The 15,865-nt window shown below is 46.5% G+C and overlaps 2 protein-coding genes across 3 annotated transcripts in view; one reads left to right on the top strand and one right to left on the bottom strand.

The window, feature by feature from the left end:
• The window catches only part of NDUFB1 (NADH:ubiquinone oxidoreductase subunit B1), a 69,461-nt gene that overhangs the window by 15,961 nt on the left and 37,635 nt on the right, over positions 1 to 15,865 (bottom strand). The gene's annotated exons all lie outside the window — the stretch shown is intronic.
• The window catches only part of SLC24A4 (solute carrier family 24 member 4), a 28,817-nt gene continuing 13,638 nt past the window's right edge, over positions 687 to 15,865 (top strand). For both annotated transcript variants that reach the window (XM_053474726.1, XM_053474725.1), the window contains exons 1-4: positions 687 to 975; positions 3,871 to 3,987; positions 13,905 to 13,981; positions 15,456 to 15,530. In XM_053474726.1, coding sequence (XP_053330701.1) covers positions 843 to 975; positions 3,871 to 3,987; positions 13,905 to 13,981; positions 15,456 to 15,530 — 402 coding nt within the window. In that variant the 5' untranslated portion in view covers positions 687 to 842. The remainder of the gene's footprint in view (positions 976 to 3,870; positions 3,988 to 13,904; positions 13,982 to 15,455; positions 15,531 to 15,865) is intronic.

Raw genomic sequence — 15,865 nt, 5'->3', positions numbered from 1 at the left:
GGTAGATTTGGGGTGCAGGCAGTCAGTGCTCTGATTGGCAGGACTGGTGGTGGGTGGTGCAGGAGGGGCAGTTTCTGTGCCTGGGTGCAGTCAGTCTCTCTCCCAGGCAGTCTCTCTCTCTCGGAGTGGGCAGTCTCTCTCTCTCAGGCTGGGTGCAGGGGGCAGTCTCTCTCTCTCTGTCTCTCTCTGTCTCTCGGGGTGGGCAGTCTCTCTCTCTGTCTCTGTCTCTCTCTCTCTGTCTCTCTCTGTCTCTCGGGGTGGGCAGTCTCTCTCTCTGTCTCTCGGGGTGGGTGCAGGGGGCAGTCTCTCTCTGTCTCTCGGGGTGGGCAGTCTCTCTCTCTCTCAGGCTGGGTGCAGGGGGCAGTCTCTCTCTCTCTGTCTCTCAGGCTGGGTGCAGGGGGCAGTCTCTCTCTCTCTGTCTCTCGGGGTGGGCAGTCTCTCTCTCTCTCTCTCTCTCTCTGTCTCTCGGGGTGGGCAGTCTCTCTCTCTGTCTCTCGGGGTGGGCAGTCTCTCTCTCTCTGTCTCTCGGGCTGGGTGCAGGGGGCAGTCTCTCTCTCTCTCTGTCTCTCGGGGTGGGCAGTCTCTCTCTCTCTCTCTGTCTCTCGGGGTGGGCAGTCTCTCTCTCTCTCTGTCTCTCGGGGTGGGCAGTCTCTGTCTCTCGGGGTGGGCAGTCTCTCTCTCTCTCTGTCAGGCTCTGTCTCTCGCCGGTCCGAGCTCCGGACTCTCTGACTCTCGGAGGCTGCGATGCTGTGCGGGACCCCGGGCTGCCCCCGCCGCCGCCTGCCTTCCTCCTCCTCCTCTCCCTGGATCCTGCCCTAGGGACCCCGCTCGCTCCCGGGGACATGGGGGGCACCGGCACCGGCGCCTGGACCTGCTACCGAGTGAGGAAGAGGCGGGAGAGGCTGCTGCACCAGGGAGCCTTCATCTGCGCTCTCCTCTTCGTGGTGTGGAGCCTCGGAGGGCTGCAGGGAGCAGGTGAGTGCCCGGGGCTGGGGGGCAGGTAACCCTTAAATGCCTGGGACTGGGGGGGGGGACGGGTAACCATTAAGTGCCCGGTGTTGTGGGGGGCATGTAACCCTTAAATACCAGGGGCTGGGGGGGCAGGTTACCCTTAAATACCCGGGGCTGGGGGGGGGGGCAGGTTACCCTTAAATACCCGGGGCTGGGGGGGCAGGTTACCCTTAAATACCCGGGGCTGGGGGGGGCAGGTTACCCTTAAATACCCGGGGCTGGGGGGGCAGGTTACCCTTAAATGCCTGGGACTGGGGAAAGGAACTCCATTCCTACATTGTCCACCTGCTTTCTGTGTTTAACCCCTTCACTCTCACTAATTGCTCTTGCACCGGGGAGAGGCAGCCCCCCTCACAGGGTACCGGGCAGTGGGGTCACACGGTGTATTACTGCACCCTATAACCCCCTAATGCCCCACAAACACCCCCTGGCAGCTCATCCTCGCCCCTATCCATCTGAATTTAACTCTTGGCCTCCCGGTCAGCTGCCGGAGCGACAAATCCTAAGAAGCTTCACATAAAATGCAGAATGTGCCACCTGTGCTGATCCAGGGAGATCCTGAAAGCCCCCGCTTCTTGTACAGAGTAAAGGTTTAGATGCAGATTATTACTTTGTAACAGTCCTGAGATTTTAGTTCTGCGTCATAAATCTGTGAAAATCTGTTCCAAAGAGCTTGCAATCCATGGGAGATGATAGAGATCCCCGGGAGGCTGCGGAGGCTGGAATCTGACTGAATAATCCCGGTTTTCATAGAAACGAGCGATGTGTGATTATTAAACAATTAGCCTTTTAAACTTTCCCACTCGCTGTGTAACAAACCCACCACACGCTCCCCGCGGGGGCAATGCGAGGAGGAACCCCAGATAATGGATGATTAAATCAGTGAGACGGCTTTCAAGGAATCTCCGTAACCTATACATCATACAGGGCATCCCGCTGATTAACTATACATCATACAGGGCATTAATTTAACTATACATTATACAGGGGCCGGTTCGCTGATTTAACTATACATAATACAGGGAGCCGGCTCGCTGATTATCTATACATTGTACAGGAGACCAGCTAACTGATTTACCTATACATTATACAGGGGCCGGCTCGCTGATTTACCTATACATTATACAGGGGCCGGCTCGCTGATTTAACTATACATTATACAGGGTCAGGTCATAGTTCTGCTGAATCTCCGCGTTGAGAAGCCGTCGCAGGACGAGATGACGTTTGACCTTCCGGTTATATAATGCAGATCGGGATGTAAGAGCTCCACGCGAGTCACGGCCTCTCCCGCCACCCCGCGCCGCGCAGGATTAACCTCCGGCTTTAATTCAAAAATAGACTCTGGGAATCCATTTGGACGCCAGGGAGCTGCTCCGTTAGTCGTGTCTGAATCACATGTTCATTATGTATGAAGTATGACAGAGTAACGGAGGGGCCGCGGTGGAGTTACGGAGGGGCCGCGGTAGAGTAACGCAGTAAGGGTAACAGAGTAACATAGTCATTTAGGTTGAAGAAAGACCCCGGGTCCGTCGGGCTCCAATGCTCTCGTTTCTTTGCGGACGGTTCCTGGCTTCTCCATTCGGGCTCGATGTTTTTTCTGGGTAGTGTAGGACGGATATATTGATACGGTGGGGGGGGTCTCGGCGACGACCCAGAATGACCCAGAATGTCGGGAAACTTAAGAGCAGAACATTCCCCATAAACGGCAAATTAATTTCAAAGCCTCACCCACCACGTGATGGCCCCCATGGGCGGCGAGCCCCGACATACAGCGTCTCCAAACCGAGTGCCGAGATACTCGTTATTCATACGTTACAATAAAAAGCCACCTGAAGACCCCGATAAGCCGTTTGCTGAAATGTTTTCTTTACAGTTCCATTGATCGTTAGATCGCTAGATAACGAGCAATAAATCAGGATGCCGTCCCTTTAAATCACTGACCTGAGGGTCTCAGAACACGAAAATACATTAAAAAAAGAAAGAAATTCTCCAATTTGCAGAGGTTTTATTTTATATAAATATATAAAAAAAATAAAAATAAAACAATATATTTCAGAACCTTGGGATAAAAACATTACCGGGGTTTATTCCGTGTGTTTGGTGTCCGTGTTACAGACAGAAGTCAAATCTTAGTCGGATTTGGCATTTTTTGCAAATATTGACGATTTTTGCCAGGTTTTTCAAGCTGAAAAAGTACAGATCGCAAGAATCAGAGATTTTTAATGACTGGGGAAGAAAATGAAGATTTTTAATGATAAAAAGAATGGAGGGCATGTCTGACCCGAGCGATATTACATACCTCCCAAATGTCCCTGTTTAGCTTGGCCAGTCCCTCCTTTGTGCCTTAAATCCCAATGCCCCTCTCTCCTCCCCCTGATGCCCCTCTTTCCTCCCCCGATGCCCCTCTTTTCTAGGAGGTGAGAATGTTTGCTGGGTATGAGGGGATCGCAGGGTTCTACAGCCCTAAAAGCCCCGATAATGTGTATAGAAACAGCGGGGAACGGCTTTATAAATTAAACGGGGGAAATAAACCCATTAAATGCCCCCTCAAATAGATTGTAAGCTGTTGGGAGCGAGATCTGCTTCTCCTCCTGTCCCAGTCTGTCTTGGCAGATGTTAGTTATTGCAACGACGCCACGGCATCTGCTGGCGCTATATAAATAACCGCGATGAGTAGAGAGCCGGATGCTCGTTAAGTTTAATTTAATGAATCGGCTCCTTAACGATCGCTCTTAATTTGTATCTCCGACGTGTTCAGTGAGGACGTCCGATTAACTCTTCGGTTTCCGGGCTGTATGAGACCGCGGGGGGGGGGTTATAAGCTGACGGTCACGGCTTGACGCGCGTTTCTGTTTTCAGATGTTTCCGGCGATGTGACGTCATCGGTGACGCCGAGGATTCTCCCCGACCCGTGGAGGAACAGGAGGCTGATGGCGTCGGACAACGAGACCCCAGCGAAGAACTGCTCGGAGCCGGGTGAGGGAGCCGTCGCAGTCCGTGCCGTTCTGTGTCCTTGGCATTGAATGTTTAACCCGTTATATACCGTGCAGCTGGCCCGCGAATAATGAAAGAATCGGAAACTTTTAGATTCATGTCGGTTATTTATTTCTGCATCCGGTTGCGTTACGTGGTAGTGGTCGCGTGGCTTGGGGTGCCAGCCTTTGCTACTTAATTTGCTGTGGCGTCTGTGGCTCGGTCAGAAGCCCTTCTCTAGTAACACTTGAGAAATCTTTTCCGTCTGGTTCCAGCGAAACATAAAACGTATTTATTTATTTTTAATCGCGTACAACTTTATTTTCTGACGGGAAGGCTTAATTGTCATGTGACACAAAAGCAGGCACTGATAGGCTGCTGCCATGGAAACTAAAAAATTTTATGATCTCCTTGACATTTAGTGGCGTCTGTCCGAGCCAAACAGAATCCTTCGCCTTTCGGTTGTGCCCCGGGCTGAATGAATAAATAATAATAAAAAAGGCTTTATTTAGTAAGTGGTTGGAAGGTCAGTGAATTCCGTTACATAGAATACCATCATACATGTGATATGTCTCAGCTGACTGTATAACATATGCATCATCGGGGGCTATACATTAGGCTCCTATTGAATAGTGTGGGGGGGGTATGATGCCGGAGGGGGGTCTTCTTTAGTCCGTCTGACCTTTCACCCCGTGTCACATGTTCCAGACAAAGCTCCTTGTGTATAAAATACATTCTTTTTATGTCCCAGAACCGTATCTTCTGCTAATGACACCAGGTGATGTCACACGATACCCGGTGATGTCACACGACACCAGGTGATGTGATGTCACAGGGCTCCTTCTGTAACTATTCCAATAAACAGAACAATCGCTTTTCCTGCACATTTCTTGTTCGGAAACTGGAATTTTAGCAGATTTACTGTAAATCTGATGAGGTCTAATGTAAGGAAGTTTTATTTTACTGAGAGGGCGGTAGATAAGTGGAACAGCCTCCCAGCAGAGGTGGTAGAGGGTAATACAGTGAGGGGATTAAACACCCATGGGATAGACATATGGCTCCTGAATCTAAGACGAGACCAACGACTGATTAAGGTTTGAGTCTTTACTGCAGGAGAGACGGGCGACCAGACGGGGGCCGGATGGGGCCGATCTAAGCTTTTAGATTAGATTTTATAAACGTATTAGAATTTATAAAGGTTTATAATGTGAAAGGTGCTGGAGTTTCTCGCTGTCCCCGTTTGAGTTGAATGATTTTTTTACTGGTTTCCAGTCCCTCTGTCAGCAGCTCCCAGTATCGCCCCGACTCGTGTAATAAAGTATTGGAGGAAGTATTTCCTCCCCGATTACTGCGCCTTCCATACGAAGTAAGAATCGCAGGGAGTGCGTCGATCTATTCCAGAGCTGAACGTTTCTTTTGAAAATACGTATGGTGTGTATAGTGTGTGTGTAAGTATAGTTAATTGTGTGTGTACAGTATAATGATTGTGTGTGTGTGTATAGTATAGTGTGTATGTAGTATGTACAGTATAGTATATATAGTGTGTATGTATAGTATGTTTGTGTATGTGTATAGTGTGTATATAGTATGTACAGTATATTGTGTGTGTGTGTGTGTATAGTATGTTTGTGTAGTGTGTGTATATTGTGTTTTGTGTGTATAGTATAGTGTGTATGTAGTATGTGTGTACAGTATTGTGTGTGTGTGTGTGTACAGTATTGTATGTGTGTAGTATTGTGTGTTTGTGTACAGGATAGTATATGTGTATAGTGCGTGTATAGTATAGTGTGTGTACAATATAGTGTTTGAGTAGTGTGTTCGTGTACAGTATAGTGTGTGTGTGTAAGTATAGTATAGTGTGTGTATATAGTATTGTGTGTTTGTGTACAGTATCTTGTGTGTATGTACAGTATAGTGTGTAGTGTGTGTGTATATAGTAAAGTGTGTGTGTGTGTAGTATTGTGTGTTTGTGTACAGTATATAGTATAGTGTGTCTGTGTGTAGTATGTGTGTATTATAGTATTGTGTGTTTGTGTACAGTATATAGTATTGTGTGTGTGTGTGTACAGTATAGTGTGTGTCTGTGTGTGTGTGTATATAGTATTGTGTGTATAGTATTGTGTACAGTATATAGTATTGTGTGTATAGTATTGTGTACAGTATATAGTATTGTGTGTGTACAGTATAGTGTGTGTCTGTGTGTGTGTGTGTATAGTATTGTGTATATAGTATAGTGTGTGTAGTATTGTGTATATAGTATTGTGTACAGTATATAATATATATATATTTGGTAACGTTCTCTGAAATAAGTTGGTAAATGGTGAGTTGGTTGAATAATCTGATAACGGAAGCGACGCGGTTTATAGCGAGAGTTCAGAGGACGCGGGGGAATCATCTGGGGGGGCTTTATATATCCCGCGTGGGGGAGAGGAGAGAGAGGGAGACGGGGGGGGCATTTAAATCCATAAAGGGGTTAATAAAGGAGAGGAGGGAATTTATTTCAAAGGAGGAGAAAAATTACAACAAGAGAGCAGAATCTAACACTAGAGAGTCAGAGACTGAGATGGAACGGAAGGAAGGTTTACTTTACTGAGAGGGTAGTAGATAAGAGGAACAGCCTCCCAGTAGAAGCGGCAGAGGCTTTTTTGTGTCTTTTTTTAGTTGTTCTGTTTGAATGCAGAGCACCTCGTGTCGCGTAGAGATGGTGCGGCTTAGCAGGACTCGTGTGGCAGATAAAAGCCCCGTGCAATTAAGAGATTACGCGGAGATTCTGCGGGTATTGCTGGCGGATTAAAGCCTCGCGCTCCGGCTCGGGGGTCCGCCAGGCCGCCGAGCCGCTCTGTGACGGGTATGAAGGGATCGCGGGGGGGGGCAAACTCCCTAAATTACAACGGGGTCATTTTCCCCATTATTCACAAATAAAACGACTCGCATAAAATCTGATAAATTCACTATTCATTTTATTGTGTTTTTGAGGATTATTTCCAGGTGTATTTTTTGCCCGTTTTCTGTGTTGGGAATTATCTGCTAAATCCAGAACGCACCACTGGCTGCCCTCTGCCGTTATTACTATTATTATTATTACTATTATTATTATTATTATTATTATTATTATTATTATTACTATTATTATTACTATTATTATTATTATTATTACTATTATTATTTTTACTATTATTATTATTATTACTATTACTATTATTATTATTTTTACTATTATTATTATTATTACTATTATTATTGTTATTTATTATTATTACTATTATTATTATTATTTTTACTATTATTATTATTATTATTATTACTATTACTATTATTGTTATTTATTATTATTACTATTATTATTATTATGATATTTTTTGGATCCGGCTGAATGTTTTTGTCCATCCCAACCTGTTCTTGTTATTTAGGCTTTTTATCGATGTGTGATGTCATAATCTCTTATTTGCTGAGAAATGGGTGGTTTTGGTGAAGCGAAAACCATTTTTTCATTATTTCTCGTCGGGCAGAACGTTGTTTGATGTCCGAGGCCGTTTCTGGAAGGCCTTTCCCCGTGGGATTGGGGTAATTGTATCGGCCCCCTTCTCCTGCTGTAAAGACTCAAACCTTAATCAGTCGTTGGTCTCGTCTTAGATTCAGGAGCCGTATGTCTATCCCATGCATGTTTAATACCCTCACTGTATTACCCTCTACCACTTCTGCTGGGAGGCTGTTCCACTTATCTACCACCATCTCAGTAAAGTGAAAGAAAAAATACTCTTTTCCTTAGTAGCCAACTGGCTTCTCGTGTTCTAGAAGTGTCCTTTGGTTCTCAGTTGGCATCGTTACTCTAGACGCGGATGGCCCCGCCGGGCCGTACGGGCAGCTCGTGGAGATTGCGTAACAATGTTCTCTTCCTTTGTGGCGATATCACCCCGGGGGTCTGTTCGTCTTGGCGCTGAGCTCTGGGGGGGGGGCTTCTTTCACAGTTAATCTACTGTAGCATAATTGGCTCGTTAATAAAAGTATGTTTAAGAGCAAATAAATCCCTCGGTTAACGCGGCGCGGTGATTATTGGCGGCGTGTAACTCGTTCAGACGGCACGTTCCTCCTCGTTATAAATCGAGCGGAAGAAGAAAGGGGGATGCAGTATAGAAGAAAGAGGGCTGGGGAGAATTTACTAAATACCGGGTGGGGGTGAAATAAGTACAGCAGATACATTGTTACGAAATCTAACGATATAAAAGAGACAGACATGCTATACGCCAAATAAACCCGCGCGATAGTGTTTAGAGGTGAAAATAGGCTATTTATGACATCACTGGTTACCCCGTGGGAGCAGTCGTCTTTACTTCCTGTTCTAAGGCTCTGGATGATTATTCCTCCCCATTAAAATATCCTATCCATATTGTTAAGTTGCTCGTTGTTGTTGATTTTTAGAATTTGGCTGGAAATCGGCACATGGGGGGCTTTTTTTTTTTCTTCCGTCGCTTGATAATAGATCCTTGGGGCTCTGATTACAGCCGTTCGTTACTAAAGAAGGTCGGTTGGGGTCCGGGGAAGACCCCCGCGTGATCTCTGCGCAAGGAATGGGAGCGGTCGCACCGGCTCGGCGCTTACTGACTGAGTGGCAAATTCTGCGGCCGGGTGTTGAAAATGAATCGGTGCTGCGAGTGAATTCACTTGGCACGGAATTTCACTTATCTGCAGATTAACCCCTTAAGGACAACGGGCTGTCCCAAAACCCATTGAAAACGATGCATTTTGAGCCCGTACATGTACGGGCTTTGCCACTAAGGGGTTAAAGCCCCCCGTGATGACTCTCAGCCGGCAGCTTCTATTCACAAAGATCGGATCTCTTCCTGCGCCGAATCTTTTGGTTTCCGACAGACCGTTCCTCCGTACGGACCCCGCGCCTCCTATTTATTTATTTATTTATTTATTTTATTATTTTTTTCTCTTTTTCTGCTTTTTTGTTCTCTTTTTTATGAGCTTTCCGCCTCCTCCGGCAGCTTCTCCTCATCCTGCCGGTTTTCAGGTCTTCCAATGTTTCTGTTTTTATTTTATTTTTTATTATAAAAAAATAGGGGGAAAATAAAAAAACCATTTCTAAGCATAAAAAGTCCGGCCCCGGGATAAACCTTTATGAATTTTTCATTTGATGGGGAAACGAAAGCCAAATCCGGAAAAATAATCGCATTTCAGCGACTTTGCCTCTATGATTCATAAACCTGAATAAAACATTTTCAATGCCTTTTCTTATTTTCTATAAATCCCGTCGGGGAGGAATTACTTTTATCTCCCGTCAGCTTCTCAGGTGAACTCGGTGCTATAAAAACCCGACTTAATTACATTGTCTCAAAAGGGATGATTTTACCGTTAAACCGGTATACCGAGCCGGTTAAGTTAAATGAATGCGTTTGGGCTGCTGGGTTGTTTTGCAGAGAATTACAAAAGAATATTAAAAAATATATAGTTTTTCTTCAAATAAAGTAAATAAAAGACTCGATCTTGAGGATCTTCCATTGATACAATGTTATTTTTGATACAATGTGTTTTTGGCATTGATACAATGTTTTTTATTGATACAATGTGTGTTTTCGGGTCATTGTTATGAAAATCACCTTTTTTTGTCGGAGAGGTCGGTAGCGGCAGGGCAGTTTTTTTTTTGTTAAAAGAAGCCCTAAAAAAAGAATAAAGCGGGTTTTTTGATGATAAGGAAGCCGTTGTTCACATGAAGCTTCATCTTCTGGAAAATCTGTTCCAGAAACATTCCAGAGCTGCAGAGACGGAACGAGTTATTCCTACACTTTATACCCTGATAGGAGAATCTCTTCTGGAGCTCCTGTTGGAGGCGGCGGCTGCTCGGCGGCGGAGCTCAGGATTAATGACTCTTCTTTGGCTAAAAAACGTTTTGCTCCTGGCTTTGAGGTTTTCATCGTTGGTGAAGCCGTCTTAACGTCCAGCGACTGATCGACACGGAGAGAACGCGGACGGCTTTATTAAAAGGACCGGCTTGGCAGATACGCTATATGGCCAAAAGTATTGGGACACCTGACCATTACACCAACAGGGGCTTTGATGACATCATACGCTAAATACAGAGACATTAATATGAAGTCATCCCCCCTTTGCAGATATAGCGGCTTCCGCTCTTCTGGAAGGATTTCCACGAGATTTTGGGGTGTAGAGTCTTTGTGAGGTCAGGCGCTGACGCCCGGCTCGCAATCTCCGTTCCGGTTCATCCCAAAGGCGTTCGGTGGGAGTTGAGGTCGGGGGGGGGGATTTGAGGTCGGGGGGGGGGGGTCTGTGCGTTGTGCTAGAGGACATCCCAAGACGTTATATACAGAATAAATCACTTTGCTATAACCCGGTTTGCGGGCCGTAATCGAGGCCGTGGTAGATTATACCCCTTCGGAGACGTTGTCCGTGCGTTGGTTGAACGGCGGTCCTCCACCGAGGGGCTTCCAAGCCGAGCAGCCCCAAAAAGATGGGATTTATCCGCTCGATGAAGTAACGCTCCTCCATCGTCTCGCCCGCCAATGAGTGGGTCTCAGACTTTGAATTTTCGGGTAACTTTGGGCTGTTTTGGGGGCTGAAGGCTGGTTTTGGGTTTCGCAGACGTTGATGAACGCTTTCAATTAGGAACATCTTGTGTTTGGATGAAATTAAAATATATTCTCCCGGCTCGCGTGGTTTCTTGGACTCGTAGATGTTACCATTCACTCTGTTCATCTCGGACAAGTTCCCTTTTTCTTAATAAGATTTTTCTTCTTCTCCTACAAATTGGATTTCCCGAGCAGCTTGGGTGGATCCGACGTCCTCTAATTAAAGGGACCCTTTCATCTTTAGAGTATTTGTACCTTTTAATTACTTAGAGACAGCGACGCTTTGTTAGAAATGTACCCTTCTAATTAAAGGGGCCGTTTGAAAAAAAAAAAAAGTGAAAGTCTTGCCTCGCCTTCAAAAAATTGGGGGAAAATACCAATAATTCTCAGTTCTGTTACCAAAAGGAAATACTTTTTGTATATAAATTGGGTTAAGGATCATAGGACTTGTTAACAGAAAGCGTCATCCTGAATTTACGTAAATGCCCAGATAACTTTATTTTTCTCTATTTTTTTCTTTTTCAATTCAAGAGGGACAGATGTACGTGGAACAGCCTCCCAGCCGAGGTGGTAGAAGCTAATACAGTGGGGGAATTGGATAGGCATCGTTTGGTGAATAAACGGCCTCTCGGTTGGTTTGAGTGAATCTTCCCGCGGTTTCGATCCTCCTATGGGGAAGGTGGCCGCAGACCAAATAATCCTTAAGAAGGACTAGTGAGATTAATAATTAACAGATCCGGCCAGGCGGGGTGAGCGGACATCTGTTCTGTGCTTTTAACCCCGCGCGGTAAGGATGGCGCCTCGTTAACGCTTTCTAACCCAATAAAGAGAACCTTTCTGCTGGGCATAGATTTATTTCTAACACGGACCCCATATCTATAGAAAGACCCTCATAGTGACCCCCATATCTATAGAATGGCCCTCATAGTGACCCCCATATCTATAGAATGGCCCTCATAGTGACCCCCATTTCTATAGAAAGACCCCCTGTTCTGTAACGATGGTTCACGATTTCCTATCCTGCATGTCCTCCCCCCTGTACTGATAGAATGGCCCCCATATCTATCGCGTTACCCCCATATGTATAGTGACCCCATATCTATAAAGCGTCCCCCATATCTATAGTTTAACCGTATATGTATAGTAACCCCATATTTATAGAATGACCCCCCTGTTCTGTAATGGTGGTCCACGATTTACTATCCTGCGCGGCCCCCCCTGTGCTGATAGAATGGCCCCCATATCTTAAGTTACCCCCATATGTATAGTGACCCCATATCTATGAACTATAGAATGATCCCCCGTTCTGTAACGGCGGCCCACTATTTACTATCCTGCACAGTCCCCCTATATCTATAGAGTGCCCCCCATATCTATAGAAAGACCCCCTGTTCTGTAACGGCGGCCCACTATTTACTATCCTGCACAGTCCCCCTATATCTATAGAGTGCCCCCCATATCTATAGAAAGACCCCCTGTTCTGTAATGGCGGCCCACTATTTACTATCCTGCGCAATCCCCCCATATCTACAGAATGTCCCCCTGTTCTGTGACGGTGGCTCATGTTTTCCTATCCTGTACCGGCAGAGACTTGTCACTTAATCGGCCCCCCGTCCGCCGGTGTCTCGGGGGGGGGATTAGGACGTTAAGCGTCGGAAGGGAAGTCTCGCTTTGTGTGATTGTCGGCCGGCGGTGAATCCGTACGTTAACGAGGCTGCCTGCCCGCCGCTGACAGATACAAAGTATCCCAACCGGCCCGCCCGGCCCCCGAGTGTCATCGCAGCCTTCGCAGGAGCCCACACATTGTGTCTCGCTGGAGATGAAGCGTTTACTATTCACAGCCAGTTATTTCTCTCCTGCTAATTAGGAGCGCGGAGGGTTAATCGCTGCGCGTCGTTTTCCTGCGGCGTTGCTGCGTTAGAAGGTTGTTTGTTTGTTTTTCTGTTTGTAAATATAAATATTTTTTTTTTTACTGATTCCCTGGACGCTCCGTGTAAATCTACGTAGAACGTCACAGCGATAAACACGACATCGAAACAATATATATATATATATAGTCTGCCGCAGTGCTGGCCACGCCCCCTCCCACACCAAACGGCCAATGGAAGAAATTCTTCCATCCTCACGTTGGTTGCCGTGGTTACTGAATCTAGGGCATTAACTAGCCGTGTGCGGGAACACTTTATAATTCCAGGTGCTCTGTCTGTACGACAATCGCTTCTAGAACTTCGCTCGGGAATCCCAACTTATAAATAACGCAGTATATCGGCGGGAAATCCCAAAATACTTCAGATTCACCCTGAAAGTTCATGTATTAATGATCTCATGTGCTTGCTGACATGTTTAAAATTCCACGCGTTCCTGTGAAGAACCGGAATAAACTAACTTGCTGACCTCAACATGTTGTCCCCGGTAAACCTCTGGCTGGCCAAGTTCTTTCATGTTGCGTAGCGTTGGAGGAGGTTCTTTAGGTCCATGAGTTGGACCCCCCCCCCGGTACACTGGGCCCACAAACCTACCCTGGTTGGCAGTGTCATACGGGTATTTCAAGGCGTTTGCCCCGGCTCATTGGTTCAAAGTCCTGGTTGGCCCTTGTAGGAGAGTGCGTCAAGAGAATGTCCCATGTTGGTTACAGCCTTGACCTAGTCGTCCTACTAGAAAGCCCCCTCTTTTTGTTGGCCAATGAACGCTCATGGCTGGTGATTTCATACGTTTATTCCAAGAAGCTGGCCCCGGCTTGTTCTCCTAGTGGGCCCTTGAGTAGAGTGCATCAAGAGAATGTCCCATGTTGGTTACAGCCTTGACCTAGTCGTCCTACTAGAAAGCCCCCTGTATATGTTGGCCAACGAACATAGCGTGGTTGGCGATTTCATGTGTTTAGCCCAAGACACCGGCTCCAGCTCGTTGGTTCAATGGGGCGATCTCCTGGAAAGGCTCTGATTGGCCCTTGCAGTTGAGTTCTAGAGATTGTCCCAGGTCGGGATTGTCTTTTAGGTTGGTGGGGTGCTCTACTGGTTTCTCCATCAATTAATGTAAAGCACGGTTTTAACCCTCAGCATCTCACAGACACGGTAGGAACGTATACTGTCTCCACAAAGTGTACTAACCGGCAAGACCAAAAATGAGCCTTTACACAGACAGTGCTCGTTATGATGGTTCGGTACAATTTGTCTGTTTTATCCCCAAAACCCCCAAATCTCATGGATTTGAGAGCGATCATACTCTCCACCAGGAACGGGCGGAACGGCCCCCTATCCTGTGCATATATTTTATTTCCTATGATATTCACCAAACTCGGTCACATCTAACGTTCTGTTTTTTCTCTCTCAACAGCAATTAATGAATTTCCAGAAGATCTGTTTAACATTAAAGAGAGGAGAAAAGGTGCAATATTGCTTCATATCTTCTGTGTAAGTATGAAACGATCCTTTTTATACAATATCTAAAAATACATTTTTTTGGGGGGGCAGAAAAAATGTTAACAAAACAGATGCTTTTTTTTGCTTTAATGCTGGACTTCAAACTCTGACCAACGGCCGGTCCATGGGTCCATTTATCACGCGTATGCTGGAGAAACCCTTAAAAACGTAGGACGGGGGTAAATATTTCTTGTATCTGATAACAGAATTGCACCTGAAATATAAAGCGACGTTTGGCTTCCATCTTGGCCAATCTGGTGGGATTGTCTCGTTGTCCTACGTGGTCCATGAACATTTTCCAATGGAGACGTCCCCCCATCTGTGATCGGGGCTTCCCTACATGGCCACCGCTTGTATTCTACATGAAGTCGGTGGTAGACGAGATGGTTGGCCACATACCAGCGCCACACCTTTGCAGCTTGGGGTCATCCAATATGGCCGCCTTTGTCCTACGCCGTCTTGGAGAACCTCCATCCTCTGAGACGCCTCTTTTAATAATCACCGAGCAGTATGAACATTGATATGAAAAGCCTGGTGTGTCCGTGGCCCTAGGGGGGCCCCCAAGGAGCTAAGGTTTAAGGATATAGCCGTCTTCCTGATGGATCAGGTGGTTCCGCCGAGGTCTCCAGACTAGAAGTCAATCATTTCAGATAATATCCTCGGAGGAGCCGATGCAATATTACAGAAAAGCACAACCAAGCCTAAAAGCGACTGATTTGCCGAATGAAGATGGATTTCCGCGGCGGGGTTATGCCAGATATATTAATTCTGCCGCCGGAAACCTAATTTCCAGTCTTATTGCCGTGCGTGGTGGGGTTTGGAGACGGCCCCGGGGCGACCCCCTCCGCGAGACGCTTCCTCCTAATTTATTTTTAATTACTCGGCTTCTAATGCTTCGGCCGCGGCTTTCGTCAACGGGGACGCAACCTCAGGCCGACGTTCCGCGAAAAGGAGACGGAGTGTTGAGGGTAGACTGGGGGGGGCTGAGCAATTAGGTCGAGGTGGGCTTTTAATCGTCTGGTTTCGATGATCAATGGCTCCGCTCCTTGGCCCCGGCGTGTCATTAGAGCGCGGGGTATCGTTGGAACGGATGACGAAGACGGACCCGGCCTTCGCAGAAGATCAAAGTTGACCCAGTTCCTGCTCCCGCTCGTTCCCGGGGGGCTACATTTGCTTCTCTGTTTAGAAGATCGATGCTAAACTCCCGATGATCAAATACGTTCGGTTTTTTTCATATCCAGCTCGTTTTTTTTTCTCACTTAAACGTATTTTTACAGCGAAGACGTTTCCCGAAGCACATCGCCCCGGATCGCATCGCCGGCGCTCTCACGAGACTTAATAGAACTTTTTTTTTATCCATTCATTGTGTTTTTAAATGAAATTATATTCTTCGTCGTGAAAGTATAAATAGGAGCAGTCGGCGAGGTACAGGCCGTGTGGTAATTCTCGTGTGTTTCTCTCGTAGGCCCTGTATATGTTCTATGCCTTGGCTATCGTGTGCGATGATTTCTTTGTGCCGTCGTTAGAGAAAATCTGTGAGGTATGTAGACGTTCTTTGAATAAATGGGGGGGGGGTTATGTCGTTCCCTGGGGGGGTTAAAAGGGGCTTAACGAGTTATAATGTGATATTACGTTGGCATGCATTTAGAGATTGTGTGTATTGTGCTGCTCCTTGGTTTTTCCAACATGTAAAACCAAGTCAAAGTGTAATGTAGACTTCATCAATGGCTGCCATGTTATAAGGAATTGTTCTTTTTATGATGTTACCGAGGAAGACCCTCTGGGAGGACCAGCCTGGGGGGCCTTGGAAAGAGAAGTGGAGAGGTCTGCGTGAGAGAATTGGAGACCTCTTGGTCTATCGTAACGCGACCAAAG

This window comes from Spea bombifrons, chromosome 9 (genome assembly GCF_027358695.1).
Source record: "Spea bombifrons isolate aSpeBom1 chromosome 9, aSpeBom1.2.pri, whole genome shotgun sequence".
NCBI classification, from domain to species: domain Eukaryota; kingdom Metazoa; phylum Chordata; class Amphibia; order Anura; family Pelobatidae; genus Spea; species Spea bombifrons.
Note: the sequence above shows the minus strand (reverse complement) of the source record. Positions and strands in the feature narration are given on the sequence as shown.